The sequence below is a fragment of the Catharus ustulatus genome, chromosome 10 (genome assembly GCF_009819885.2).
Source record: "Catharus ustulatus isolate bCatUst1 chromosome 10, bCatUst1.pri.v2, whole genome shotgun sequence".
Taxonomy (NCBI): domain Eukaryota; kingdom Metazoa; phylum Chordata; class Aves; order Passeriformes; family Turdidae; genus Catharus; species Catharus ustulatus.
In genome coordinates, this window is record NC_046230.1 from 25,873,829 (window position 1) to 25,898,770 (window position 24,942).

Below are 24,942 nucleotides of genomic sequence, written 5' to 3' on the forward strand. Positions count from 1 at the left end.
ACAGAGCTGTGATCCTGAACAGAGCTGTGACCCCACACAGAGCCATGACCCTGTATGGAGCTGTGACCCTGAGCAGAGCCATGACCTAACACCGAGCCATGACCCTGCAGAGAGCCGTGACCCCGCACAGAGCAGTGACCCTGAACAGAGCCGTGACCCTGCACGGAGCTGTGACCCCACACATAGCCACGATCCCGCACGGAGCTGTGATCCTGAACAGAGCTGTGACCCCCAACAGAGCTGTGACCCTGAACAGAGCCGTGACCTAACACCGAGCCATGACCCTGCACAGAGCTGTGACTCCACACGTACCCCTGACCCCACACAGACCCCTGACCCCACACAGACCTGTGACCCCACACAGACCCCTGACCCCACACAGACCCCTGACCCCACACAGAGCCATGACCCCACACAGACCCCTGACCCCACACAGACCCCTGACCCCGCACGGAGCCCTGACCCCGCACGGCCCCGCTCCCCATGGCCGGCAGCGCCCGCGTGCCCGGCAGCGCCCGGGGTCACCTCCGTGCCGAGGGTCCGGGCAGCCCTGGCCGCCGAGGGGGCCACGAACAACCATCGCAATCCCAAAGCACAACCATGCACACACCAGTAAAGCCTACCTCGAGTAAAACACCGGCACTGAAAGAGGACTGAACCATAAATGCCACCGAACTATCAAGTCATTATCAGCACTAGATGAAAAAATAATAGAACTGAAAATGATAACGGCATCGTGACTTTGATTTAAATCCTTGCGTACAACAGCGAGTGAGCAGAAAGCCTGGTCTGTGACTGAGCCTCAGAAGACAAGATACTGCTCTTATTTTTATTTCCTATTTTTAATGACAGGCTGACTGAGAACATTTTCAAACGTGGGAGACTAAGTCATTAAACCAGATGCACTTGGATTGCTCTCCTCCTTTAGGGGATTTATTTCATTTTACTTTATCTGACACAAGTCAGAAATAAATGAAACTACCGAAGGAAAGCTGAATTTTGACACATTATTTTCTATTAAAATTCTTCCACTGACTTTGTTAAGCTTTTTCTAAGACCATAAAATGAGGCTTTATCTAAAAAAAAAATCTGAGACTGGTAGATTTTCCTCACACACTTGTAAGCCCTACAGTCTCCTACTGCCTCAAAGCGGAGGATTTTTTGCAAACCGTTCCCAAACCGTCTTCATTTGTTCACAAACTGGTATCTCCGTTCTGTTTATACTCTGTTAAAATATTGAGAGTCATTTCCTCACTTTTGGACTGCACGTTGTGTTCGCTCCTTCGGGATGATTTCCTGGTGGCCCGGGAAAGCCGCCTTCGGAAGGTGTCACCTGCCAGGAAGTAAAGGATGGGGTCAACGCAGCTGTTGAGGCTGGCCAGGCCCCTCGTCACTTGGTAAGTGGCATAAACCTTATCGTTGAAGGCACACATATCTGGGGTTTGAAAATCCACCCTGGCCCTTAGATTTAAGGTCTTCATCACGTGGAAGGGAAGGTAAGACACTGCAAAGACCGTCAACACAATAATGACCAGGTAAATCGATTTTCTCCTGAGAGGAGAATTGTCCAAATCTTTGTAAATCAAAGCTTTCACGATGAGCCCATAGCAACCGAGAATCACGATGAAGGGGATGCAGAACATCAGCACTGTGGTGCACATGCTATAGATGAAGTAACTTCTCAGGTAATCGTCAGCCGTTGTGTCGTAGCACGTTATGGTTTTATTTTTCCTTATCCCTGTTCCCGAGTAGAAGAGTATTGGAGAAATCACGGCCACCACCAGGACCCAGACCAGGCTGCTGATGTACATGGCGTTCTTCTTCTTCAGCCTCCCCAGCGACTTCAAGGGGTGCACCACTCCCGTGTACCTGTGCACGCTTATGCAGGTCAGGAACAGGATACTGCCGTACAGGTTCACGTGGAAGATGAACCTCTGCAGCTTGCACATGATATCTCCGAAGATCCAGTCTGTTTTGTTGAAGTAGTAAAAGATGAGGGCGGGCAGAGTCAAGACATACAAGAAATCGGCCAGTGCCAAATTGAACATGTAAACCGAGATGCCGCTCCAAGGCTTCATGTGGAAGACAAACATCCAGATAGCCACGCTGTTGCCCAAAAACCCAGTGATGAAGACCAGAATGTAGACGGTGGGCAAGTAATAGAACTGGAAGCCGGTTTTGGTCAGGGAGCACTTGGTGGTGACGTTTCCCGCAGACCAGCCGCTGCTGGATAACAGGTTGGGTTCAGTTCCGTTCAGAGCAGCAGAGAGAAGGACTTCGGTCATGATCCTTCCCCCAGAGTCACATCGGTCCGAGGCGAAGCAACGAAGTCTCTACAGGCACAGCAACGCATCTACAAAAATGAGAGAGCAAAGGAAACCTAGCTGGAAGGTGAGCCCTGCCCTGCTTTTCCTCGGAGGTTTCCAAGCGGCGGTGCCGGGCCCCGCTGCGCTCCCCGCCCCGCTCCCGGGGAGCCGCGCACGGCGCCGGCACCGCGGGCTGGCCGGGCCGGAGCGGGGACGGGGACGGGGACAGGGACGGGGACAGGGCGGCGGCAGGAACGGGGCCGAACGGGGCCGAACGGGGAGGGAGCGGCCAATCCACCCGCGCCCCTCGGCCATCGCCGCCGCCCCCGCCGCTGCCGCCCCGTCCCGCCGAGCCCCTCCGCCCCCAGCCCCGCCGCACCCCAGCCCGGCTGCAGCAGCGCCGGGGCCGCCCCACCTGCCTCCTCCTCCTCCTCCTCGTCGTCGTCGTTCTCGTCGTCGTCGTCGTCTCAGCCCGCGCTCGCCGCTCGGCGCCGCCGGCAGCGCCCGCCCGCGGGGGGCGGCGTCCCGGCCGCGGCTGCCCCGGCGCCCATGGCCGGGCAGCGCCGGGAGCGGCGGCACCGGAGCCTGAGCCGCGGAGCGCGGCCCCTCGGCGGCCACGGGCACGGGCACGGCCCCGCCGGACTGAGCCGGGCGGGACGAGGCGCGGCTCGGCCCCGGTGCGCCCGCCCCCCGCGCCGCCCCCGCACGGGCGGTGCTGCCGCGCCCGCGGGCGATGGGGACCGGCCCTGCCCTGCCCCGGGCACCGCCACACCGGGCTGGGGGTACCCTCCGTGGGCAGAGCGGCAGTGGAGCCGCGCGGTGCGGCGGGATGGAGCCCGGGCACGGCCACCGGCGGGGTCACCGCACGGCGAGCGATGGCCGAGGCACGGTCCCTTTAGCGCTCCCGGGGTTGGGGCAGGGTCACTTCAGCTCCTGCAGCAATGGGACAGGCTCCCCTCAGCCCGCAGGGGCTGGGACAGGGTGGTGCAGCAGGGCTGAGACCTCTCTGTCCCACGTTCTTTGCCAGCGGGCTGGTGCCAAGGGCGCTGTTCCCGAGCTGCTGCCAGAGGTGCCACAGCCCTTCCCTGGCTCTGCTTTCACTCAACCCTTTGAAATCTGCTCTGCAACCCAGTTTAAGTGACACGAACATGTTAATTGCTGTAAATGGAACAGCTGAGCAGAAATATGCTCTACTGACCTCTAATTAAGCGCTATACATTTGGCACTTGAGTCAGAATATGGTTATTATTTATTGTCTTGGCAAAACACAATCTGCTGGTTTCAGCCATTTCTTCCTCGTTCCCATTTTCGCTAAGTGTGGTGGGTGAGACATGAGCCAGTCAGAGCTGCTCTCAGCTCAAAGCTGTGTTCTAGACAGAGTGTTATTAGTCCTTCATGAATATGTATTCATTTCTCAAACTTTTGATTCTGTTTAAATTATAAAACTTCTTTGCTGGGAAAGCTCAATTGGGAAATCAGCTGCATATTGTACCCCTGTGGGAATATGCAAGTGGCTGCAGATGGAGTCGCCGGCCTGGCTTCACTTTTGGGGCAACTCAAGCTACAACGCCAAAGCAACAGCTCCAGTTTTGTAGATTTAATACCTTTCCTTCTTGTATGTTAAGGTGTTTTTTTCCCTTCTGTATTTATCCACTAATAACTGCTTATCAGTACTTTAAGATTCTTTTAAATTTTAATACAAAACAAATGCGCAGAGAAAGGAAAGCTAAAAAGGAGACAAGAAGTGTAACACCTGTAAAATCCACGTTGTACAGCGAGCCCGGTTTGCAGAGCTGTTCTGTGGTGCCCTCTAGGATTTGAGAGCACTGAAAAAATGAATCCTGAGTCTTCATATTCCCAGGAAAGCAAACACCCAACCCACGAGCCAGACACATGGCAAATGCAGTACAGCGATATCAAGCCTACACACCAGCTTAGGGAAAAACCATCTTGCTCCTCCGAGAATCAGCTGCATGACCCAAGCAGAATTTATTTTAATGAAGGACTCGGATTATTGTGTACAAAAGTAATCAGATATGCAAACCGATGCTATTAGCAGAGGAGAAACCCTTCCGTTTCTCTCTCCCTTTGTAAGAGCCGTTTCACTCCTCAGTGCCACTGCTCGCTGCGGCTTCTCGCGGCAGCTTCCTTGAGTTTCCTGTCGAGCAAATTTCGAGTCATGCCGAAGCCGTGCCGATAGCATCGGCAAACATGCACTATGAACTCCAGCCCGCTTCCCTCGGTTACCTAAGCAGCGCTGTAAACCCGGGCTGCAAAGACAAAAGGTTGGAGCAGCAACTGCGGGAGCGCATAGCTGCGGGGAAAGAGGAATTGCTGGGCTTTGTGCTGGTCCGGGGCCAGGCTGGGGTGCGGGCACGGGCCGTGGGGAGCGGCAGGAGCAGGCTGTGCCGGGAGCGGGGTCGGTGTTCTGGGGGAGAGGGATCGGTGGTGTACAGGAGGAGGATTGGTGTTCTGGGGGAGGAGGATCGGTGGTGTACAGGAGGAGGATTGGTGTTGTGAAGGAGGATTGGTGTTCTGAAGGAGGAGGATTGGTGTTGTGGGGGAGGAGGACTGGTGTCGTACAGGAGGAGAATTGGTGTTCTGAAGGAGGAAAATTGGTGTTCTGGGGGGGGGAGGATTGGTGTTGTAAGGAACAGGGATTGGTGCTGTACAGGAGGAGGATTGGTGTTGTACAGGAGGAGGATTGGTGTTATACAGGAAGAGGATTGGTGTTCTCAGGGAGGAGGATTGGTGTTGTACAGGAGGAGGATCAGTGTTGTACAGGAGAAGAATTGGTGTTCTGGGGAAGGAGGATTGGTGTTCTGAGAGAGGAGGATTGGTGTATAGGAGGAGGATTGGTGTTCTGGGGGAGGGAAGATCAGTGTTCTGGGGGAGGAGGGTTGGTGTAGTACAGGAGGAGGATTGGTGTTGTACAGGAGGAGGATTTGTGTTCTGGGGGAGGAGAATTGGTGTTATACAGGAGGAGGATCGGTGCTGTACAGGAGGAGGATTGGTGTGCTGGGGAGGAGGATTGGTATTGTAAGGAACAAGGATTGGTGTTGTACAGGAGGAGGATTGATGTTCTGGGGGAGGAGGATTGGTGGTGTACAGGAGGAGGATCGGTGTTGTGAGGAACGAGGATTGGTGTAAGGAATGAGGATTGGTGCTGTACAAGAAGATTGGTGTTGTACAGGAGGAGGATTGGTATTGTGAGGGAGGATTGGTGTTCTGGGAGAGGAGGACTGTTGTACAGGAGGAGGATTGGTGCTGTACAGCAGGATTGGTGTTCTGGGGGATGAGGATTGGTGTTGTAAGGAACGAGCATTGGTGTTGTACAGGAGGAGGATTGGTGTTGTACAGGAGGAGGATTGGTGTTGTACAGCAGGAGGATTGGTGTTGTACAGGAGGAGGATTGGTGGTGTAAGGAACAAGGATTGGTGTTGTACAGGAGGAGGATTGGTGTTCTGGGGAGGAGGATTGGTGTTGTAAGGAACGAGCATTGGTGCTGTACAGGAGGAGGATTGGTGTTGTACAGGAGGATTGGTGCTGTACAGGAGGATTGGTGTTCTGGGGGAGAAGGATTGGTGTTGTAAGGAACGAGCATTGGTGCTGTACAGGAGGAGGATTGGTGTTGTGAGGGAGGAGGATTGGTGCTGTACAGGAGGATTGGTGTTCTGGGGGAGGAGGATTGGTGTTGTAAGGAACGAGCATTGGTGCTGTACAGGAGGATTGGTGTCGTGCCCCGAGCATGTTCCCCGTGTGCTGCCCCTGCCCAGGCAGCTGTGGGTCACGCTGACCTCAGGGGGAACGCTGACACAGCTCAGACACCCCGTGGCAATCCCTGGCTGCTGGAGAGGTGACAGCTGGAGCGGCAGGACGTTCCTGAGGTACCAGTGTGCGTGCTGAAGGATGAATACAAAAGTGCAAATACTTAAGGCAGCATGCTGTGTACCGGATCCATCCTTCCCATCCCTCAAGCTGCTCTTGATCTGTTACTAAACATTCCACGCTCAGATTTATAATCTGGTCTGAGGCTGCAATTTATTTAGTCTTCCGTGGAAGGGCAGGATTTTCCAAGGTACCTGACTCATGCCTGTAACCTTTTGCTGAGTGTCATCTCATTTTTCAGTGGCTCTTTGGAGGGGTGTGCCGCTGAGCTGGTTGTGGCAGTGGCTGACACTGATTCCAGGCACCAAGCTGCCTCCCTGCCCAGCAGTGTGCCATGGGAGATCCAGGACCTGAGCAGCCTGTGCTCCGCAGGCAGCTCATCCCTGTCCCCACGGGCAGCCTGCACCTCAGCACGGCCCTGCAGAGCCTCCAGCACTCGGATGGAGATCTCACATCCTGGCTACAACAGTTTGCACATTCTGGCTGCAGCGCTTCAGCAGCAAAAGGTCCAAATGCATGAGTAAAGAATGAGGCAGATTTTTTCTCAGCCACACTGTTCCATGCCTTCTTCCACAGCCAGCAAACGAGTGCCTTCCTGCTTGCCACGCCGAGCTGTTCTTATTTTGGAGCACAACGTGAAGCATGTTGCATTAGCACCTTCCCCTCCATCGCTCCAGCATATGCCTGGAGCTGACTCGGTTTCTGTCTGGTAGAGCTGGAGATGAATTCCTTCCAGCTCTGCCTCTTAATGCACTTTCTGCAAAAGCTGGGATTTTATACCACTGATTTCCATTAAACTGAATGTTTTGTTCCGTTAACAGCTGATTTAACCCAACGGATGATATATCCCTAACGAGGAACCAAGGCGTGCTGGAGCACAAATGGAAATTCCCAGTCAGTCCAATTAGTGCTGAGCCATGGTGGTGTGGGGGAGTGTGGAGGGAACAGGCTGCTCCTGCATCCAGCTGTTTCTGCCTTTGCTGCTGCTTCTCAGGAAGGCTCAGATGTCACCAGGTGTGCTGGCACCAACAAGGGGCCCAAACCAGGAGCTGAGAGCTGGTGGGAAGGACCCTTGTAAACGGTCATCACAACACCTACTCGTAGAGAGAGAGTATATCCATCTGTACAGATGGAGAATTATCCATCTATAGAGCCAGAGAGGATTCAGGGCACGCTGCATCTCACTCGGGAGTGCTGCTGGGAAGGACAGGTGAGCACAGAGCTTGGGGATTGAGCTGCTCTCAGCTCCCCACCACAGGACACCTTACCTGCTGCAAAAATGCTTATTTCACATTTTACCTCAATGGCTGTGACCTACCTATTGGCTCCTGGAGAGCTCCATTCTCCTTACCCTAGGAAACTCTTTGGGTCAAAACAACACTTTACCACACTGTTTTCTTTCTTCAGTCCCTGCAGCTTCTTTTTTTCCTTTTTCATGTGTCACAGAAAACGGCATCTCTTCCCAGCACTCGTTTATACACCCTGCAGGCTTTCCACAGGGAGCCCAAAACACAATTTATTTTGTTTTAAAATCCTTCTGCCTGCAGTGTATAAAGCACTTTGCGATATTCCCGTTTCCCCTAGTGAAGGGCAGGTTTCTGGTGGGCACTGCAGCAGCCCCAGGTCCCCCTGGCCCAGGGCAGGAAGGAGTTTGCTCCCTGGGCAGCTCTGCTCGGATCCTCCCCTCGCTGCCAGCCTCTGTGTGCCTTTTCCTGCGGAAAACGAACGGGGGAAATGGCAGCTCCAGAGCTGATAAGAATAATTGGACGTGTCTGTGGCAGATAGGACAGGCAGGGCTGGCGGGAGGTGGCTGAGCCCAGCGGGATGGAGAACGGAGAACGGAGATTGTTCTGCACAATTCCCGACTGCAGGGTGCGGGTGGGATCGGGATCTGCTCCCTCCGAACAGGGGCAGGACAAGGGGACACAAACCCGGGGTGTGCCAGGGACCCTCAGGCTGAGCTGTGGGGAAATTTCTTCACAGAAGAGAGATCCAGCCCCAGCACAGCTGCCCAGGGCGATGGTACAGAATCATCCCGGAGGGATTTAAAAGCCCTGTGGATGTGGCACTGCAGAACCAAACCGAGTAAACGGTGGCATTGGAGAACTCCATGGTCTTGGAGGGCTTTTCCAGCCTAAATGATTCCGTGGTCCTGGCACTCTGAGCTCTGATGTTTCTGTCCTGTGCTTGCTGTCCTTGCAGAGTGGCTGCTGTCCCCGGGGACAGTTTCGGGGGTGACAGAGTCAAGCTGTGCTCCAGCCCTCCAGGACACTCCCCAGTGCCTGCTGCGGCCGGGGCAGCTCCCTCCCCTCCAGCACAGGAGGAGCCGGCTCCTCTCCGCATTTTTATGTCTGAGCTGACATTTTGCTGTCTTGAAAACAAAAGCTGTTCCTGGGCTAATTAACTAGATCGTGTGTGCCCCAGGGAGCCAGAGCCCGGCAGGGAGCGAGCTCTGGGGACAGAGGGCTGGGGGAGGTGGCAGCTCTGTGCTCAGCACCGGGGGCTGTGGCAGTGCCAGCACGGGAGGTGACAGTGCCCAGCACGGGAGGTGGCAGTGCCAGCACGGGAGGTGGCAGTGCCAGCACGGGAGGTGACAGGGGACAGCACGGGAGGTGACAATGCCAGCACGGGAGGTGGCACTGCCAGCACGGGAGGTGACAGGGAACAGCACGGGAGGTGACAGTGCCAGCACGGGAGGTGACAGGGGACAGCACGGGAGGTGACAGTGCCCAGCACGGGAGGTGGCAGGGGTCAGCATGGGAGGTGACAGTGCCCAGCACGGGAGGTGACAGGGGACAGCACGGGAGGTGGCAATGCCAGCACGGGAGGTGACATTGCCCAGCACGGGAGGTGACAGTGCCCAGCACGGGAGGTGACAATAGCCAGCACGGGAGGTGACAGGGGACAGCACGGGAGGTGGCAGTGCCAGCACGGGAGGTGGCAGTGCCAGCACGAGAGGTGACAGTGCCAGCACGGGAGGTGGCAGTGCCCAGCACGGGAGGTGGCAATGCCAGCACGGGAGGTGACAGGGCCAGCACGGGAGGTGACACTGCCAGCACGGGAGGTGACAGGGGACAGCACGGGAGGTGACAGGGGACAGCACGGGGGGTGACAGTGCCAGCACGGGAGGTGACACTGCCCAGCACGGGAGGTGGCAGTGCCCAGCACGGGAGGTGGCAGTGCCCAGCATGGGAGGTGGCAGGGGACAGCACGGGAGGTGGCAGTGCCCAGCACAGGAGGTGACAGGGGTCAGCACGGGAGGTGACAATGCCAGCACGGGAGGTGGCAGTGCCCAGCACGGGAGGTGGCAGTGCCAGCACGGGAGGTGACAGGGGACAGCACGGGAGGTGGCAGTGCCACATGGGCCGGTGTCCCATGGGAATCCCACAGAGCCCCACAGGGTGAACCCTGCACATCTTCGCTTCTCCCTCTCTGCCTCACTAACATCATAAACCAACAAGGATAATGAAGCTGTTCTGGAGTCCCTTCTGTGTTCCAGAACATGCAAAGTGTTTGTGATAGCACTGTAGCAATAATTGCAGTTAATGGAGGTGACTTATTAATCCTAGTAGAGCAACTACGCTTCCAGAGTCTAAAGATAACACAAGATCCTGGAAAACTTGTTCTAATTACAGCAGGGAGCAATCTTGCCTTCTTCCTATATTGCCATTTAAAACTGGAATTACTGTTCTCAGTAGAAATCTCCTTTGTTCAGCTCCCAGCCAAGAGAGACAGTTCTGCTGAGGCGCTTTGATTGCACATTAATACTCACATTATACAATTTCCTCAAATGGCCAGGAAGACAAACAGGTCAGAAACACTGGAGATCGCATACCAGGGGAGACAAAATTAAATATTTCAATTAAGAATTTGTTATCTAACGCATAGGGGGATGAACGTGGTGCTGCCTCTGAGGTGCTGTGACCAGAGCTGTGACCCAGCTGGCTGGCAGGACACTGCTGACCCTCAGTGGGACCCTGCAGGTGCCTCCTTCCAGCCCTGTGAGGCTCCTCAGGTGGGCACGAACGGGCAGGAACCAAGCCTGGCACAGAAGGAGCCAAACACAGCTCAGAAATTACATCAGCATCACATCACAGCCATCATCTGCTGATGATATTAGCAATATGGTCATACTCCAATTGAGTTTCCCTTTTAATATTTCTTTATATATTTGTTTAAATGTTGGCAAAATTATTTCTTGATGTTTTAGTGTAGATCTGTTTGGTTAAAATAAGCGTTCTCAACCCTCACAACCTTGAACAGCTGAAATCTGGCGCAGTTTCAGGTGCTAAACTCGTAAAGAAGATGTTAAAAGTGATCTGACAGAGTTTATTAAGGCTGAGACAATGAAATCAGAGGGCAGTAATGTGCTGAGAGGAGAGAGCCCAGAGGGATGCAGAGCCTGCTTTGGCATGGCATGAACAGCAAGAACAGGGAAGGTGCAATTCCTGCCTGAATTTCACTCTCTGTGTGCCAGGGGTGAAACCCAGGAGGTCCTGGGTGGGTGCCCCGTGCCCTTCCTGCCCACAGCTCTGCCTGCCCTTCCTCACATCACTTTGTCATTTTGCAAACTGCCCTCCCTCACCCCCTCCCATTCCTGCCCCAACAGTCTAATTAGGGGAAGGAATGGCCTCGAAAATACCAGTCATGGAAATGGAAACCAAATTGTTCAGTTTAGTGCTGCCACATAATGAATCCTGGATTTTTACACTGATGCCAGTTCTCGCTCTTATTTTATTTTTGGAATATCTGAAAATGCAGTAATGACAAAGAGGTGTCAGGAGTTTAAACTCAGCATTAAAAGCCCCCTTTCCTGAGCTCTTTTCCAACAGGTTTGAAGCAGATGGGGGTAGGAGCACCTTGAGCAGCACCTCTGCTGTCTCCACAGGCAGATCCTTTCATCCCTCCCGCAGCTCTTGTTCTCTCCTCGTTATCCTGCAGCTCTCCCTGCCCTGCTCCAGCTGCCGGGCTCGGTGCGGGGCACAGCCACCCCTCATTACCGGGCTGGCTCCTGCCCTGTCTCCCACCACCCGCACCCTCTCGGCTGCTGTCACTGCTGTCCCTTCAGCCCCAGGATGTTTTCCTGTCTCAGAGCACTGTGTGCACTCCACCCTGTCCTGTGTGCCCATGACAGCCAAAGGTGAGACTCAGCAGCTCCCAGCGATGCTGAGGAAGGGGAGATGCCAAGGAACAAACACAGACACACACCAGCACCTGAAATAAAACCCCTCCAGCTAATCCTGCAGGACAAAGAAGAGCCAGCTCAGCCCTCCCTGGAATCAAACCCCTGGCACTCCTCAAAGCCATTTCCAGAGCAAGGGGCAGCCTCTGAGGCTGCAGTTAGATTTGGAGCTGCAGCTCTGCAGTGCCGGGGGTGGCCCTGCTGCAGAGGCCCCTCTGTCCCCACGTTCCCTCCTCCCTACTGAAATTCCAAACACGAATAAACTCATCTGGTTTGTACCCTGAGTCACTGCCCTCTGCACCCTGCCATGGCCCCACGTCCCCTGTCCAGCAGGACTTGGCACCCACAGCAGCACATCCTCCCTCCTGCCTCAGCCTCTGCCTGCCCTCTGCTAATGCTTTCCATCCCTTAATGAATGATTGTTTATCCAGCTCTTAAGGGATTAACCTTTGTCTCTTCAATTTGGAGCTTCAGGAGCTTACTCCATGAACCCAGTCTAAAACTGTACTGGAAAAAAAATCACTGGCATAGGTAATCCTTTTTATAACCTCTAGAATTTGCCTAAATGAACCCACTGTTAAGGAAAAATACATCTGTTAATGCTCAATCATGTTGTTGTACAAACCTTTTAAAGCTATTAATGATTGATTTTAATGTCTCGTATTTAGTGGGGGGTGCACTGACTTGGAACCACGGCAAACTGGGGCTGGGAAGGCAAAACCTGCTCTGTGAGTTTCTCTTCGCTGCTTCGATTTCTAAATGAAGGAAAATCAATTATAAATGGGGCAGGTAAAAGAACTGCACTCCCAGAACTGCAGGCATGGTTGTGATGAGGATCAGCACCGAAGCATTCTGTGCCGTGGGGGTTTCCTTAAGAGCAGTTCATCCTTCATGGCCAGAAGGAGCCCCTGGCACGGAGCTGGCCGGGTTTCCCTGGGCAGAGATTCCCCCATGCCTACACTTCCATTGCAAACCACACTGAGATGTTTCACCCTGTTCTGGTGAGAAGCTGATGGACAGGCTGGACAGGATTTAAGTTCTGATTTAACCCAAAAAATGGGCGGAGGCAGGAGGAGCAGGAGGTGACACCTGCAGCAGCAGCCCCACCTGGAGCGCTGCATCCAGCCCTGGGCACCGTGCAGGGAGGACATGGAGCTGCTGGAGCAAACCCAGGGGACACCAAGGGGATGCTCCAGGGCTGGAGCCCCTCTGGAGCCAGCCTGGGAGAGCTGGGGGTGCTCAGTGGGGAGGAGAAGGGTCCAGGCAGAGCTCAGAGTCACTGCCAGGGTCTAAAGGGGCTCCAGGAGAGCTGAGAGGGACTGGGGACAAGGGACAGGACACAGGGAATGGCTCCCAGTGCCACAGGGCAGGGATGGATTGTTGTAGAAACCGACAATGGATGGGATTTTGGGAAGGAATTCCTGGCTGGGCTGGAATTCCCAGAGCAGCTGTGGCTGCCCCTGCATCCCTGGCGGGTTGGACACTGGGGCTGGGATCCCCTGGGACAGCGGGAGGTGTCCCTGTCACATCAGGGGTGGCACTGGATGGGCTCCCAACGCTGGGACTCTGATTTCCAGGGTCAGGGAGCGCTGTGACTGTGCCAGGGGTGCTGCAGCTGCCCTGGGCTTGCCTGGGCGCCAGCAGAGCCCCCAAGCTGCTGGTTTTCAGCCCAGCCTGGTTTGCTGAGCGGGTTTAACCCCTGTGAGCGATGAGGGGTGCTGAGGGAGGGGAGCAGGCTGTCCCTGTCCCTGCCGCTGTGCTTTGCTGTGCCTGGCAGGAGGAGCTCTCCACGCTGCCTTAATGGGAATAAACACCTCCCTGTGCAGGTGCTGATGAGGCTTCATCTGTTTGGCTGAGGGAGCTGCCCCAGGAGCCCTGCCAAGTCCCTGGGCCTGGCTGCAGCCAGGGGAGCAGCAGCCACAGCTCAGTGCTGCTGTCAGGCAGTGAGGAGTGGGATCATCCTGCCCTGCTCACCGGCCAGATAACGAGATCACTTCTCTGAAGTCAAAACCTGGTGGTTCAGTGAATTAATTCTGTGTAAACTGACAGGTCTGATTACTGAGCCATTTCTGGAAACGATGGGGGTTCACAGGTCCTGCTCTGGGCAGGGACACAGGGGGACACAGAGGGACACAGAGGGACATAGAGGGACACAGAGGGACAGAGCAGTGTCCCTGTCCCCCTGGCTCTGGTCAGGGACACAGAGGGACACAGAGGGACAGAGCAGTGTCACTGCTGCCCCTGGCTCTGGTCAGGGACACAGAGGGACACAGAGGGACACAGAGGGACACAGAGGGACAGAGCAGTGTCCCTGTCCCCCTGGCTCTGGTCAGGGACACAGAGGGACACAGAGGGACAGAGCAGTGTCCCTGTCCCCTGGCTCTGGTCAGGGACACAGAGGGACACAGAGGGACACAGAGGGACAGAGCAGTGTCCCTGTTCCCCTGGCTCTGGGCAGGGACACAGAGGGACACAGAGGGACACAGAGGGACAGAGCAGTGTCCCTGTTCCCCTGGCTCTGGTCAGGGACACAGGGGGACACAGAGGGACACAGAGGGACACAGAGGGACAGAGCAGTGTCCCTGTTCCCCTGGCTCTGGGCAGGGACACAGAGGGACACAGAGGGACACAGAGGGACAGAGCAGTGTCCCTGTCCCCTGTCCCCCTGTCCCTGCTGCCCCAGCTCCTCCCATGCCCAGCCCCAGAGCAGCCCCTGGCCGAAGGAATTTGGTGTGGCAGCCGTACCAGCGCCCCTGATTTCCAGAAGAGCAGCTGCTCTTTCGTGAGCAAATAGCGTGTGAGGTAAACACTGATGAGAGGATAAGGGGCAGGGAGAAAGGTCGGGCACGGAGCCTGCTGTCCCTGCAGGTTGTGTGGAAAACATCCAGCCTGCATTTCACACACAGCTTGCCCTGCACGCCAGGTCCCAATGCCACGTGTTAACTTCATCCCTTTCCCGTGCTTTTCTCTAGTGGGTAAAACCTGATTTTTTAAAAATTACCTTTTAGCACTGATTAATATTAAAGCACGTCTCCTTAGGGGTTGTTTAAAAAATAAAAGCAGAGCCTTTGGTGGGGGGATGACATTAACGTGCACCAAACCACATAATTTAATTTATATTTTCCTGTTTAAATTAATGCAGGGTTTAAAACCAGGGCAAAGGATTCTCTGGCGGTGTTAACTGGGCCACTTAGAACAAATGGGCTTTAGCAGAGAAATGCACAAATAGATGTGCTGCTCTAGCAGTGATCAGGGAGCAAAGCCTCTCCCAGTGAAAGCACAGAGAAATGACAGGCTCGTGGTTATTGGCTTTGGGTTTTGAAATGAAATTACTGCAATTATTTTGCTCTTGCGAAGAAGAAACGCAGAATTAATAGAATTCACAGGAGATGAATATTCAATTATCCTGGGGTTAGGGGGTTTGTGGTGTTGTCAGCCAGTGCTAAAGCAATAAAACAAACATTCCTCAGGAGAGCTGACTGCCAGGGCCAGCCTGACCAGGGGCAGGGGAAGCTTTAAATAAAATAAATTCAGTTGGTGGCACCCAGGGCACAGATTCACCTGCTCAGTGTGGGCTCAAACTCCAAACCCAGAGCCAGGGACACACCAGGCACAGCTGGAGGGGACAGGGACACACCAGGCACAGCTGGAGGGGACAGGGGACACACCAGACACAGCTGGAGGGGACAGGGGACACACCAGGCACAGCTGGAGGGGATGTGGGACACACCAGGCACAGCTGGAGGGGCCAGGGACACACCAGGCACAGCTGGAAGGCACAGGGGCTGCCCTGCACCCAGCCCACCCCAGCACAGGCGTGTTCCACAGGGCTGCACAATTCCTGCCTTGGATAAGCCGGGAATGAACAATCCCAGCTCCTCTCCAGCCGAGGTGTCCCTGCCGTGCCCACCCTGCCCCGGCTCTCCCTGAAGGAGCAATAAGGACAGGACTGATTTCTCCAGCTCACAGCTCTAGGAAAGACACAGGGGAAGATTTCTGAGTGTATTGTCTGCTGGTAATGAGAAGGTTGGGTTTGGTTTGTGTTTGAAAGCAACAAATACCACATGGCAGAAACAAATGGGAGAAAATTATCTTTGAATCAGTAAAATACATCAGAATTTACTCATTCTGGTGCTTGCAAGGTTCTTGAGCAGCTGGGCTCTGATCCTGTGCCCTGGGTGTGCCCAGGCCCTGCACAGAGCCAGGACAGAGCCAAGCAGGGAGGGTGTGCCCGGGCCAGGCAGAGCCTGAGGCAGGGCCAGGGACGCTCTCCCTGCAGCTGTGACACGGGGCAGCTGCCCTGGGACCCCCAGCCCAGTGTCCTCCCCTCCTCACCCCTGCCAGCTCCTGGCTGCACACCCTGACACCCTCCTGCACCAGCAGAGCCCTCTGGCAGAGCAGATTAAACCCCTTTTATAGGGAAATAGGAGGAAAAATATAAATATAAATATGAATGGAAATATAAATAAAAATATAAATATGAATGGAAATATAAATGGAAATATAAATATAAATGGAAATATAAATATAAATGGAAATATAAATATAAATATAAATATAAATATAAATATAAATATAAATATAAATATAAATATAAATATAAATATAAATATAAATAAATATAAATGTAAATACAAATGTAAATATATACATATTTCCTATAAAATATTTCCTATATAAATATTTAATATAAAAGTATTTCATATATATATATATGTATCTCTTATGTGTATGTTCTTTTAGGTTCCCACAGCCTTGCAGAGGAGGCATCAGAACAGCACAAGCAAATGTGTTTACAGCTTCACACTTAAATTTGAAACGTGTTCCTAACCTGACATCTGTGTATTTTCAGCCCTTTCCAAAGCTCTTGTTTTGCTTTCTTTGGCTTCTGCTTCATTATTCTAATTTAATAAAGCTGCAGTGAAGGCAGAGTGCTGACTCTTTGTGGCTAATGAAAGACATTGATTTGTTTGTACTTCTTGTTATAGATTTTTCCTAATTACAGGCATTTTTCAGAGGCAGTTGAAAAAATAAACGAGCAGCTGGTTTGAATGTGCAACCTATTATTGTATTTCCTAGAGCTGCAGAAAAAGTCTTAATGCTCACAGCAGGGTGGTTTTCAATGGAGGAGAGCAGAAAAGGTATTTTCCAGGTGGGAGTCCACTCACTGATCCACTCCATCCACTCCCTTCCTTCCCTCAGTGCTGCTGCCAGGAAAGGCTGAAGAGTTGGATTTTTGTGCCACACCAGCTGCAGGGTGACACCTGGGCTGTGCCAGGGAGCTCCGGAGAGCAGCAGGGCAGAGGAAGAGGAGCAGCAGGGCAGGAGGAAGAGGAGCAGGGCAGAGGAAGAGGAGCAGCAGGGCAGAGGAAGAGGAAGAGGAGCAGCAGGGCAGGAGGAAGAGGAGCAGCAGGGCAGAGGAAGAGGAGCAGCAGGGCAGGAGGAAGAGGAGCAGCAGGGCAGAGGAAGAGGAGCAGGGCAGAGGAAGAGGAGCAGCAGGGCAGAGGAAGAGGAAGAGGAGCAGCAGGGCAGAGGAAGAGGAGCAGCAGGGCAGAGGAAGAGGAGCAGCAGGGCAGAGGAAGAGGAGCAGCAGGGCAGAGGAAGAGGAGCAGCAGGGCAGAGGAAGAGGAGCAGCAGGGCAGGAGGAAGAGGAGCAGCAGGGCAGAGGAAGAGGAGCAGCAGGGCAGAGGAAGAGGAAGAGGAGCAGCAGGGCAGGAGGAAGAGGAGCAGCAGGGCAGAGGAAGAGGAGCAGCAGGGCAGGAGGAAGAGGAGCAGCAGGGCAGAGGAAGAGGAGCAGCAGGGCAGAGGAAGAGGAGCAGCAGGGCAGAGGAAGAGGAGCAGCAGGGCAGAGGAAGAGGAAGAGGAGCAGCAGGGCAGGAGGAAGAGGAGCAGCAGGGCAGAGGAAGAGGAGCAGCAGGGCAGGAGGAAGAGGAGCAGCAGGGCAGAGGAAGAGGAGCAGCAGGGCAGAGGAAGAGGAGCAGGGCAGAGGAAGAGGAGCAGCAGGGCAGAGGAAGAGGAAGAGGAGCAGCAGGGCAGAGGAAGAGGAGCAGCAGGGCAGAGGAAGAGGAGCAGCAGGGCAGAGGAAGAGGAGCAGCAGGGCAGAGGAAGAGGAGCAGCAGGGCAGAGGAAGAGGAAGAGGAGCAGCAGGGCAGGAGGAAGAGGAGCAGCAGGGCAGAGGAAGAGGAGCAGCAGGGCAGAGGAAGAGGAGCAGCAGGGCAGAGGAAGAGGAGCAGGGCAGAGGAAGAGGAGCAGCAGGGCAGAGGAAGAGGAGCAGCAGGGCAGAGGAAGAGGAAGAGGAGCAGCAGGGCAGAGGAAGAGGAGCAGCAGGGCAGGAGGAGAGGAGCAGCAGGGCAGGAGGAAGAGGAGCAGCAGGGCAGGAGGAAGAGGAGCAGCAGGGCAGAGGAAGAGGAGCAGGGCAGAGGAAGAGGAGCAGCAGGGCAGAGGAAGAGGAGCAGCAGGGCAGAGGAAGAGGAAGAGGAGCAGCAGGGCAGGAGGAAGAGGAGCAGCAGGGCAGAGGAAGAGGAGCAGCAGGGCAGGAGGAAGAGGAGCAGGGCAGAGGAAGAGGAGCAGCAGGGCAGAGGAAGAGGAGCAGCAGGGCAGAGGAAGAGGAAGAGGAGCAGCAGGGCAGGAGGAAGAGGAGCAGCAGGGCAGGAGGAGAGGAGCAGCAGGGCAGGAGGAGAGGAGCAGCAGGGCAGAGGAAGAGGAGCAGCAGGGCAGAGGAAGAGGAGCAGCAGGGCAGAGGGAGAGGAGCAGCAGGGCAGGAGGAAGAGGAGCAGCAGGGCAGGAGGAAGAGGAGCAGCAGGGCAGAGGAAGAGGAAGAGGAGCAGCAGGGCAGGAGGAAGAGGAGCAGCAGGGCAGGAGGAGAGGAGCAGCAGGGCAGGAGGAAGAGGAGCAGCAGGGCAGAGGAAGAGGAGCAGCAGGGCAGAGGAAGAGGAGCAGCAGGGCAGAGGAAGAGGAGCAGCAGGGCAGGAGGAAGAGGAGCAGCAGGGCAGAGGAAGAGGAGCAGCAGGGCAGGAGAAGAGGAGCAGCAGGGCAGAGGAAGAGGAGCAGCAGGGCAGGAGAAGAGGAGCAGCAGGGCAGAGGAAGAGGAGCAGCAGGGCAGAGGAAGAGGAGCAGCAGGGCAGAGGGAGAGGAGCAGCAGGGCAGGAGAAGAGGAGCAGCAGGGCAGAGGAAGAGGAGCAGCAGGGCAGAGGAAGAGGAGCAGCAGGGCAGAGGAAGAGGAGCAGCAGGGCAGGAGAAGAGGAGCAGCAGGGCAGAGGAAGAGGAGCAGCAGGGCAGAGGAAGAGGAGCAGCAGGGCAGAGGGAGAGGAGCAGCATCCCCAGGGCTGGCAGAGCTGCTGGGAGCGGGCAGGCAGGGGCTGGGTGGGGAGCAGAGCAGAGCAGAGCCCTGGCTGCAAGGGCCAAACCCAGCGAGTCGAGAGCCAGGGATGAGCAGCACACACAGAGCCACTGGTACCAGGAGCCCTGCTGCAGGGACAGGGGACAGCAGGGACAGGGGACAGCAGGGACAGACAGGGGACAGCAGGGACCCCGGGCTGGCACCCAGCCCATCAACACCTGCATGAAATCCCAGGGGCAGCTCCTGTGGGACCTGCTCCCACCATCCATGGGAGCATTTCCCAGTTACCACTGATGGGAGCATTTCCCATCAATCAATCAATCGATCAATCAATCAATCACTGATGGGAGCATTTCCCAGTAATCCCTGACGGGAGCATTTCCCCAGGTGGATCAGGCTTTTTTCTCCAAGCAGGGATGTTATTCACTCCCCAGAGTCCGTGGTCCCTGCCCCAAGGAGCTTTGCCAGGGGCAGGACCTTGGCAAGCCCCGCACAGCCCTTCCCTCCATGGCCACCGCTGCTCACAGCTCGCTGGAAATCACAACGTGTTGCAAAACTATTGCTAAACCCTGGAAACTCGTCCAAGTCCCAGTCCCTACACGTTTGAATCATGCTCCCAACAAAGGCTGATTTTCCTGTGAAAACAAACCACTACACACTTCACCCCCGGGCAGGAGGAGCTGTGGAGGTGGCTTTGTTTGTTTGTTGGTTGGTTTGGCTTTTTCCTTGGAGAAACCATCTAAGACTTAAATCAAAACAAAGATCTATTTGGAGCTGGTTCTCTTTGCTAGGGCAAATTAAGAAAAAGCTGGATTTCAACCCAAACCATTCACATTTTGCCCTGGCAATGTGTTGTGGAAGGGCACAGCGCAGGACTCCTGCCAGCACTTGGCAGCTCTGCCTCTTCCCTGCCCAAATTTATTTCAGAGCAGCAGAATTGCAGCAGCAGGGACAGGAAGGTGCTGCTGCTGGAATTCCCTGCTGCCTGTTGCTGAGCAAGGCGCCTCAGGCAGCAAAAAGCCAAAATCCAAGGCGTCAGAGAGAGGTGCAGAGGAAGAGCTGAGCTCTGGCTGAAGGCAGGGGCTGAGAGCCCTGCCCAGGGGCACTGCAGGGTGGGTGACAGCCCCAGGACACAGGCAGGGGCTGGCACTGCCGGGGGCTGTGCTGCAGCACCGCGGGGAGGAGCAGGGGTCACTTCGCCAGCATCCGTGACAGAAGCAAAAATAATCCTTTCGCTCCCACATCACGAATTTCTGAGCATGATTCATTGGAAAGCAGAATTAATTCCAGTGGGGTTGGCCGTGTTGCAATCGAGAAGTGGAGGAGGGAATGCTGGTGGGGGGAAGGAGCTGCCAGAGAGGAGCTTGGCCACTCGCAGGGCACAAATCCCTTCAATCCCTCCACCTGCCCCTGCTCCAGCTCCCTGATCCAAATTAACCACCCTGGTAAAACACTTGGAAATCTAACATTGCTGAGGGCTGTAAAAGAGCTGGATCTATTGCTGCAGGAGTGTTGAATTTGGAAAGTCCCTTGTGATGGTTTGTGCCCCCAAGGCTCGGAGCTGCACACACGGGTTGGGGTCCCTGAGCTCTCAGCCTCGGGCAGAGGGTCCTGCCCATCCCTCCTCGGACTGGAGCAGCAGGAGGAGTCACAAAGATGCAAAGGAGGGGAAATCCTCAGAAGTTCAGTTAGAAAATAAGGGAACAGCGTTGTGAGCTCGTTCAGCCCCTGAGTGTTTTCTGCCGGGTGTCAGTGCAGGATGAGGTGACAGCACCCAGCTCTGCTGCAGTGCTCAGAGAGACCCTCCCTCTGCCCCCTGCCCACAGGAGCATCCGGAGAGGCCAGGGCTGGCACTGGGCAGGAAACAGGTCTGGCTTTATCTGCCTCTGGTGCCTCCTGCTCCGCTGCAGCCTGGCCACAAACCCTGCGGGTGCTTCAGAGGGGAGCTCAGTCCCCCTGCAGCATCTGTGTCCTATTCAGCCAGCACCAAAAATCCCCTTGGGACCCCCAGCACACCCACATCCCTCTAAAAATGCAGTGGGGGGGTCTTCCATATGGAATCAGACGGAATTCCCGGCAGGGCTCTGCCCGGGGAGCTCAGGACAGGACCTGGTGAACGAGCCGAGCTCCAGGCACAGCACAGCAGTCAAACAGGAGCCAAGAGGCTCAGCCCACTGCTCAGCCCACCCAAAATCCCCTTCTCTGTCCCCTCAGCCTCCAGGATCCCAGCCTCTCCCCCCTGGATGTGCCAGCCCTGCCATCACACCGCTGATGCTTGGTGTGACTGGGACTCTGCAGAGGAGCTGTGTCCCCTGTCCCTCTGTCCCCTGTCCCCTGTCCCCCTGTCCCCTGTCCCCCTGTCCCCCTGTCCCTCTGTCCCCTGTCCCTCTGTCCCCCCACAGCCAGCTCCTGCTGCAGAGGAGCTGTGTCCCCTGTCCCCCTGTCCCCTGTCCCCTGTCCCCCTGTCCCCTGTCCCCCTGTCCCCCTGTCCCCCTGTCCCCTGTCCCCTGTCCCCCTGTCCCCTGTCCCCCTGTCCCCCTGTCCCCCTGTCCCCTGTCCCCTCAGAGCCAGCTCCTGCTGCAGAGGAGCTGTGTCCCCTGTCCCCTGTCCCCTGTCCCCTCAGAGCCAGCTCCTGCTGCAGAGGAGCTGTGTCCCCTGTCCCCCTGTCCCCTGTCCCCTCAGAGCCAGCCCCTGCTGCAGAGGAGCTGTGTCCCCTGTCCCCTGTCCCCTCCCAGCCAGCTCCTGCTGCAGAGGAGCTGTGTCCCCTGTCCCCTGTCCCCTGACAGCCAGCCTCTGCTGCAGAGGAGCTGTGTCCCCTGTCCCCCTGTCCCCTGTCCCCCTGTCCCCCTGTCCCCTCAGAGCCAGCCCCTGCTGCAGAGGAGCTGTGTCTCCTGTCCCCTGTCCTCTCACAGCCTGAGTGAGGCCAGGGCTTGAGCCAAACAAGAACAGCAAAAGGGGGCTGAGAGGGGCCTGTGGTGACCCCCAGAGCAGGGAGCAGGACAGTGGGAATGGGGGCACTGGGCTGGGGCTTTCCCACCTCCCCAGGCACTGAAAAGCAGCTTCTCCTTTTCCTGCCTGCAGCCCAGCCCTGCCCTGGCTGCCCCTGGGTGATGTGGAGCCTGGTTGCTGTTTTAGGGGCTCCAGGCTGGAGCACACCCCCAGCCCAGCCCCCTAAATCAGCACAGGCTGTTGGGGTTTGGGTGAGGAAGAGCAGGAGCTGCTGCTGCTCCGTGCTCAGCACTCCTGGCTGGAGAGAGGGCACGGCCAGGCTCTGCTCCCCCTGCCCACAGGAGTGTGGGGATCACGGCCAGGCTCTGCTCTCCCTGGTGGGGATCACGGCCAGGCTCTGCTCCCCCTGCCCACAGGGGTGTGGGGATCACGGCCAGGCTCTGCTGTCGATGCCCATAGGTCTGTGTGTGGGGATGGCTTTGGGCAGGGGGTGCCAAGGGCAGAGCCTGGAGCAGCCCCAGCCCTGGCACCAGCCCGGGATCACTCTGGGCTTCATGGGCTGCTCCAACGATCTTTGCTCCTGGAAATTCTCAAATGGCTTTCAAGGCCTGAGAAAAGTGAGCCTTAACAGCTCCCCTTTTAGCTGAACTTTTGGCCATTCGTGCCAATGCCTTTGTTGACATTTGGTGACTTTTTTATTTATAAATTTCCCTCCCTGCACCACGGGCTGCTCTGCACAAACAGCTGTCCCACACAAACAGCGCTGCAAGCCGAGTTCCAGCTCCTGGATGAGTTATCACACTTCCCCCAGATACAGACCTGCTCAGTAATGAATGACTCCTTAAAATTTACTGTAATATTGTATGGATTCCTCTGGTGCACTGAAGGAACCCAGCCCTGTTCTCGGTGCTTGGACAGGAGTTGCTCTGTGCTGGGTGTGGGGCAGAGCCAGCTCCCAGGAAACTCATTCCTGCTGGAAGGTCACACATTTTTTTAAAGATTGCCACTTCCTCCAGCTCTGGGGCGCAGTTCTCAGCCATGGAAAGGCAGCAGATGTTTTAAACAGGCACCAAATTTCAGAGTCACCGAATGCTGGGGTTTTCCAGCAGCTCCTGCCCAGCCCATCCTAAATCTGCTGGAAACACCGGGACAGCCGCACCTGGGCCGTGTCCCCACAAAGGAGCCCCCAGGGTGATGTCCCCTCCCCACCAAGGGCTCGGGTGGCCCTGGGACACACCTGGGCGAGGCTCTGCCCTGCCAGCCCAGCGGGGTTTGGCAATCCCGGGCAGCCCTGTGGCCACCGCCCAGCACAGCTCAGAGCCAGAGCTGCTGCCCAAACTGAGGGCGTTCCTCCTCCCCGGACCGTTCGGATATGTTTTGAAGTGAGCTGCGAGGTTTTTACATTCATAGTTGCTATTCAGTATTTCGAGTCGAAATATTAATTTTTTTTTCACGTTGAGTAGTGTTAAACCCGAAGTGCTGGAGCATGGCAGTGCTTCAAGCTGCTAACAGCATTCTACTCTGAAATGTTCCCATAAATAGGAAAGACTGGATAAATTATACTGTACAGCTCCATAAAACTGACATAAACCCATAAGCGAAACTAACAGGGAAGAAAACCTCTCCTCAACAAAGCTTATCTGAGTCCTTTAATTCTCATCTCCAAGTCTTTCCTTGTTTAACCCTGGTTTTAAAAGACCTTTGAAAGTTTACCTTTTTTTTCTTTTTTTTCCCCCTTTCTTAAAATAGTTCCAGTTCCGTGCAGAGTGAGTGACAGGATTTTTCCTCTCTCGCTGCATTTGCTCCCCTGCTAGCGATAAATAATGGCAAACCTGGGTGGGGGAAAGCCGGGGGGCAGCGGGAGCCGCTGCTGCCGGGCTGGAGCTGTGCCCGGCTGTCCCCACGGAGGGACTGTCCCCAAACAGAGGGACTGTCCCCAAACAGAGGGACTGTCCTGTCCCCACACAGAGGGACTGTCCCCAAAGAGAGGGGCTGTCCCCGTTCCCAGCCCGGCCGGGATCGCTTCTGTTTCTCCCCCGATAAAGCATCGCGCATTTTTGCGTTATCGCAGCAGTTCCTGCCCAGCCTCAGGAATGCGGCTCCCGGAGCGCTGGAGCCTGCGGAGCATCAGCTCTGCCACCCCCGCCCGGGGCTGCCGCGGGGCAGAGGGACCCCCGACCCCAGACCCCCGACCCCCGACCCCGGACCCCAGACCCCGGACCCCGGACCCCGGACCCCAGACCCCAGACCCCGGACCCCGGACCCCGGACCCCAGACCCCGGACCCCGGACACCAGACCCCGGACACCAGACCCCGGACCCCGGACCCCAGACCCCGACCCTGCCCGGCGGGGCTGTCCTGCGCTCTCCCTGCGATGGTTCCTTGCTTGGTTTGGCGTTTTTAAAAATGTTAACTTCCTCATCTGCCCGCAGGCACAGCTGCGCTCTTTCCTCCCCGAAAATTCCGAGTTCCAGCGGGGTACGGCCCCAGCACACACCGTGCCCTCTCCTGCATGGGAGCTCCTCAGCTCCTGAACAGATCCACTCCTCTCACGGCCTCTGCAACCCAGCAGGAGTCTGACAACGAACATTTAATTAAAGCAAATCCCCACGTGGTTTGCAAACAATTTTTTTTTAATTACAGTGCATCAGAATTATATTTTTAATGAATTGTGCGATGCTGTGGTGATCCCCATCCACTTCCAAAGCGCAGGAGCACACAGATATTAATTTTCTGATCTCCGATTTTTTTCAAATTTTATTTTATTATTTTTTTTTCCCTGCACAGGGACAGCAGCCTGCCTGCAGAAGCAGCACCTGGCCGGGATGATGCCGCAGAAGGATTCGGGCATTTCGGGATCAGCACCAGCGCTGAGTGCGGAATCCGTGCTGGGGCGAACCTGGCACGAAGCACCGGCTGCTCTGTGGTTTTAGAGCTCTGCTCGTGGGGAGAAGGTGGAGCAGAGACCCGGGGTGACCGGGCAGCGGTACCGGCACTGGGCTGGCACAGCCCCGAGGGTGACTGGGCAGCGGTACCGGCACTGGGCTGGCAGCGGTACCGGCACTGGGCTGGCAGTGCCCCGAGGGTGACCGGGCAGCGGTACCGGGGCTGGGCTGGGAGTGCCCCGAGGGTGTCCGGACAGCGGTACCGGGGCTGGGCTGGGAGTGCCCGGGGTGATCGGGCAGCGGTACCGGGGCTGGGCTGGCAGCGGTACCGGCACTGGGCTGGCAGTGCCCTGGAGTGACCGGGCAGCGGTACCGGGGCTGGGCTGGCAGTGC

General features: G+C 56.0%; 1 protein-coding gene and 1 long non-coding RNA gene across 3 annotated transcripts; one reads left to right on the forward strand and one right to left on the reverse strand.

Annotated features, from left to right (window-relative positions):
- Positions 1-815: 815 nt before the first annotated feature.
- On the reverse strand, positions 816-2,814 carry P2RY1 (purinergic receptor P2Y1). 2 transcript variants are annotated; one of them, XM_033069005.2, is made up of 2 exons: positions 2,722-2,814; positions 816-2,353 (listed from the first exon to the last, which is right to left on the reverse strand). In XM_033069005.2, the coding sequence occupies exon 2, from the start codon at positions 2,283-2,285 to the stop codon at positions 1,194-1,196; it is 1,092 nt and encodes a 363-aa protein (XP_032924896.1). In that variant the 5' UTR covers positions 2,286-2,353; positions 2,722-2,814; the 3' UTR covers positions 816-1,193. The 2 variants fall into 2 exon arrangements, with proteins under 2 accessions (XP_032924896.1, XP_032924897.1); XM_033069006.2 differs by having other exon boundaries at positions 2,726-2,788.
- LOC117000922 lies at positions 2,305-16,307 on the forward strand. Its single transcript, XR_004418871.1, has 2 exons — positions 2,305-2,391; positions 16,120-16,307. It is a non-coding gene; the product is annotated as an uncharacterized LOC117000922 (long non-coding RNA).
- The last annotated feature ends 8,635 nt before the right edge of the window (positions 16,308-24,942 follow it).

Coding starts and splice junctions, on each gene's coding strand:
- P2RY1 (XM_033069005.2), bottom strand. CDS start 2,285: ATGACCGAAGTCCTTCTCTCTGCTGCTCTGAACGGAACTGAACCCAAC.